Below are 3,468 nucleotides of genomic sequence, written 5' to 3'. Positions count from 1 at the left end.
TACTCGGAAGGACGAGGCGGAAGGATCGCCGGAGCCCAGCAGGTTGAGGTTGCGGTGGCCGGGAGCGGCCACTGCACTTTAGTTTGGGGGACAGAGTGAGATTCCACCTCAAAAAAAAAAAAAAAAATACTATCCTACACCATGCCTTTCAGCGCTGTGTCTTCGAGCGAGCTCTATGTCAAGACACTCTTCTTATCAGTTGTATAGGATGGATGCACCACCTCTTATCCATCCAGTCTGAGGAGGTTTCTGAGCCAGAAGTTTAAATGGCATTTAGGAAGCTTTGGTGAGCAGAGAGGTTCCAGGAGAAGTGGAGGCTGGAAGACCAGCCGGCCAGCAGGTGTACAAATGCAGGGGCCTGGCAGTGAGGACCTGGGATTCCAATGTAAGCCAGAACTCTAGAGTGCTCCAGGTCCCTATGCTGGGGACCCTTCTTCCGTCATCACTCGACTGGGAACTCATACCTTGCTGGGTGTGTCAGGGATGGAAGAGGTAGGAGAACCCGGAAAGGTTAAGACACACTTCTTCCCCAGACAGCGGCCATGTAACTCGATGTCCTCATAAGGGTTTTCCTTCATTGGCGTATCTGTGGTCAGAGACAACAGGTCAGGAACCTGGGAACATGAAGGAAGCTTTCTTTTTCTGAACGTTAAGGCCATTTTGGCCTCTTCTGCGTTAGTCCTTGCAGGGATATCTGTTGTTCTGCTATCCATCCATCCTTCCCCTGGGTAACAGACCCGATTTCATTGGGTTAACTCTCCTTCATTTATGGCTATATGAAATTAACTCCATTCTCGGTGTCAGGGCTTTAGCCAATCTGAGTAGCCCAAATCCCTGCCTCAGTGATCAGCTCAGGAAAGGATCACATCCTAAGTCTCAGGCAATCACTGCATGGCATTCCTGGGCTCTGAGGTGAAAAGGGGACCTAAGCTGGTCTAGGTAGGGTGAACCCCAGGATTTTGGCTGGGACTGACAGGACACAGGTTCTCCTTTCTCCACTGGAAGGTATGGATTCCAGAGAGCTGATGGCTGCCATCGTGGAGACCCTGGGAAACCTGCTGAGAATGGAGCTACCTGAAAGATAAACAGAGGAAGGAAAAGGCAGTTCAGGTGCCAGGAGCCAACAAACTCCCTTTGTTGTTTCTGATGGGTTTTCTGTTCCTTGTGACTGAAAGCATCCTGTCAGGCAGTCACTGCTAAGAGAAGTCCAGCTCTCATACCCATTTTAGATTTGGGATACCTGTTGCTTTGGCAGGAACCTATCTCCAGCAGCCTGGACCCTGCAGTTTAGATGCTCCATGGTGCAATGGGAATTGCTCAGCTAAGTATACACTGTCCTCAAGCCTCCTCCTCCCATGGGTTTTTTCTGAAATTGCTAGTCACACACATGCATGTCTCTGTACATCTTCCCAACCTGCCCCCTCAACCACTGAACACACATACAGTGTTCTCCCCCTACAAACTTGCTTCTTCTCCCAACCCCACCATAAGCACACATCAGTCTGAGCTCACACCTTACTGAAACCATGATCTTCCCCGAAGACTATTGAACTCACCAAACTCTGTGAATCTGGGTTTCACATTGGAATTTGAGAGGATCCTTTAGAACCAGGCCATTTTTGTTGTTGTTTGGTTTAAAGTTGTGGGGTACAAGTTGAGCTAGGCCATTTTTAAATAACACATTCATTTAGTCTGAATTTTGATGCCCATTAGAGTTGCACTTCCACAGTTTCTGAAAGAGTATGCTGGTCTGCAGTGTTTTCTTTTACTCAGTGATCCCTACAATTGATTGAGCGCATTTTATAAACCAGAGTGTTTGACATGCCGTCTCCCTAGATCTTCAGCAACCCTGTGATCATCCTCATTATACAGAGGAGAGAACTGAAGTACAGAGACATTTGGTCACCGGCTCAGTGTCTTACAGCTAGTGAGTAGCAGAGCAAATACTTGGGTCTGGATCCTGAGACTCCAAGCCTCACATTTTCCGTGGTACCCCGTTGCCACAGGAGGCTGCCACAAGGAGAGGGGCCACGAGGAGGCTGCCACACAGCCTCCTCAGGTGTTCATCACCAGCCCGTCCTCCCACCCCCGACCTGCTCTCTCCCTCATCTGAGCACACCTCTATGCCTCTGAGTGTGTATATGTTTTGAGCAGCCAACCCCATTTCCTTTCTCACAGGCAGACTCAGACCCACACGCAGACATGTTGGCCTCTTACCTAGAATGTCTTCATAGATGTTCTCCTCTGATAAAGTGCGTGTGAGCCCCAACTTAGTCTGTGCATACCAGTCCACCCTGTTGTGCTCAGAGGAAGATGGCAGTATGTCTTCAAACTCATAGGACTTTCTGGGTTGTGTCATGGGAGGGAAAAACAAAGAACTTGACTCAAATTAGGTTGGTTCTGAGAACAGATGACAAAAATAATATATATTTTAACAGAGGTAAGTTCTCCCTATGTTGCCCAGGCCTGTCTCAAACCCTGACCTCAAATAATCCTCCTATCTCAGCCTCCCAGAGTGCTGAGATTACAGCCATGAGTCACTGTGCCTGGCTGACCAAAAGAAAAAAAATTTTGTTGTTGGAGAAATTTCTATTACTGAAATCAACTATATATTTTCTCTTAAATGTGTGAAAATTCATGAATAAGATATATATTTTTTACTTGCAAGACGGTTCCTGCTATTATATTAAGAGAATAATAAAGTATATATAAAAGTACAATCCCAGGCCTGGCGTGGTGGCTCATGCCTATAATCCCAACACTTTGGGAGGCTGAAGTAAGAGGATTGCCTGAGTCCACGGGTTCGAGACTAGCCTGGGCAATTTGGCGAGACCTCGTCTCTACAATAAACCAAAAAATTAGCTGGGCATGGTGGTGTGTGCCTGTATTTCTGGCTACTTGGAAGGCTGAGTCAGAAGGAATGCCTGAACACAGCAGGTCGAGGCAGCGGTGGCCGGGAGTGTGCCACTGCATTTAGCAACAGAGTGACACTTCAACTGAAAAAATAGTACAATCCCAACTTTGTGAGTAAACATGTACATAGAAAATAAAAAGAAGGGAAGGAAGTTAGATACACAGCTGCTATTCAGGACTCAAGGATGGCTAATGACTTCACCTTGACTGTTCTGGACTTTTCCAACTTTCTACAATGTTTATGGAACATACATGACTTAAATAATCAGCAGCGAGGGTGAGTTCAGAGTGGACCAGAGAATGGGCCCCTGCCCCTTCCTGTCACCTGAGTGGTCACTATCAGTACAAAACTCAGACCAAGAGGAGATGCCTCATTCTGCCCCTCAGAGAGCTTGTTCAAACGTGGTTGGTGTGATTCCATGACCTGGCACATTCTGCCTTTAAAAGTTTCTATGCCTCTTAAAACTTCACTAAACGCCGGGCTCAGTGGCTCAGCCTGTAATCCCGTGCCTTTGGGAGGCTGAGGTGAGTGAATTGCCTGAGCCTGCGGGTTCT

The 3,468-nt window shown here is 47.4% G+C and overlaps 1 protein-coding gene across 1 annotated transcript in view; it reads right to left on the bottom strand.

Annotated features, from left to right (window-relative positions):
* Positions 1–3,468, bottom strand: part of DENND2A (DENN domain containing 2A) — a 75,539-nt gene that overhangs the window by 46,550 nt on the left and 25,521 nt on the right. The window contains exons 3-4 of the mRNA XM_021717874.1: positions 2,218–2,345; positions 465–586 (exon numbers count right to left, since the gene is read on the bottom strand). Of these exons, the coding sequence (XP_021573549.1) occupies positions 465–586; positions 2,218–2,345 (250 nt within the window). The remainder of the gene's footprint in view (positions 1–464; positions 587–2,217; positions 2,346–3,468) is intronic.

This window comes from Carlito syrichta, unplaced genomic scaffold (assembly GCF_000164805.1).
Source record: "Carlito syrichta isolate Samal-C Ts95f unplaced genomic scaffold, Tarsius_syrichta-2.0.1 Scaffold311381, whole genome shotgun sequence".
In the NCBI taxonomy this organism is placed as follows: Eukaryota; Metazoa; Chordata; class Mammalia; order Primates; family Tarsiidae; genus Carlito; species Carlito syrichta.
Note: the sequence above shows the minus strand (reverse complement) of the source record. Positions and strands in the feature narration are given on the sequence as shown.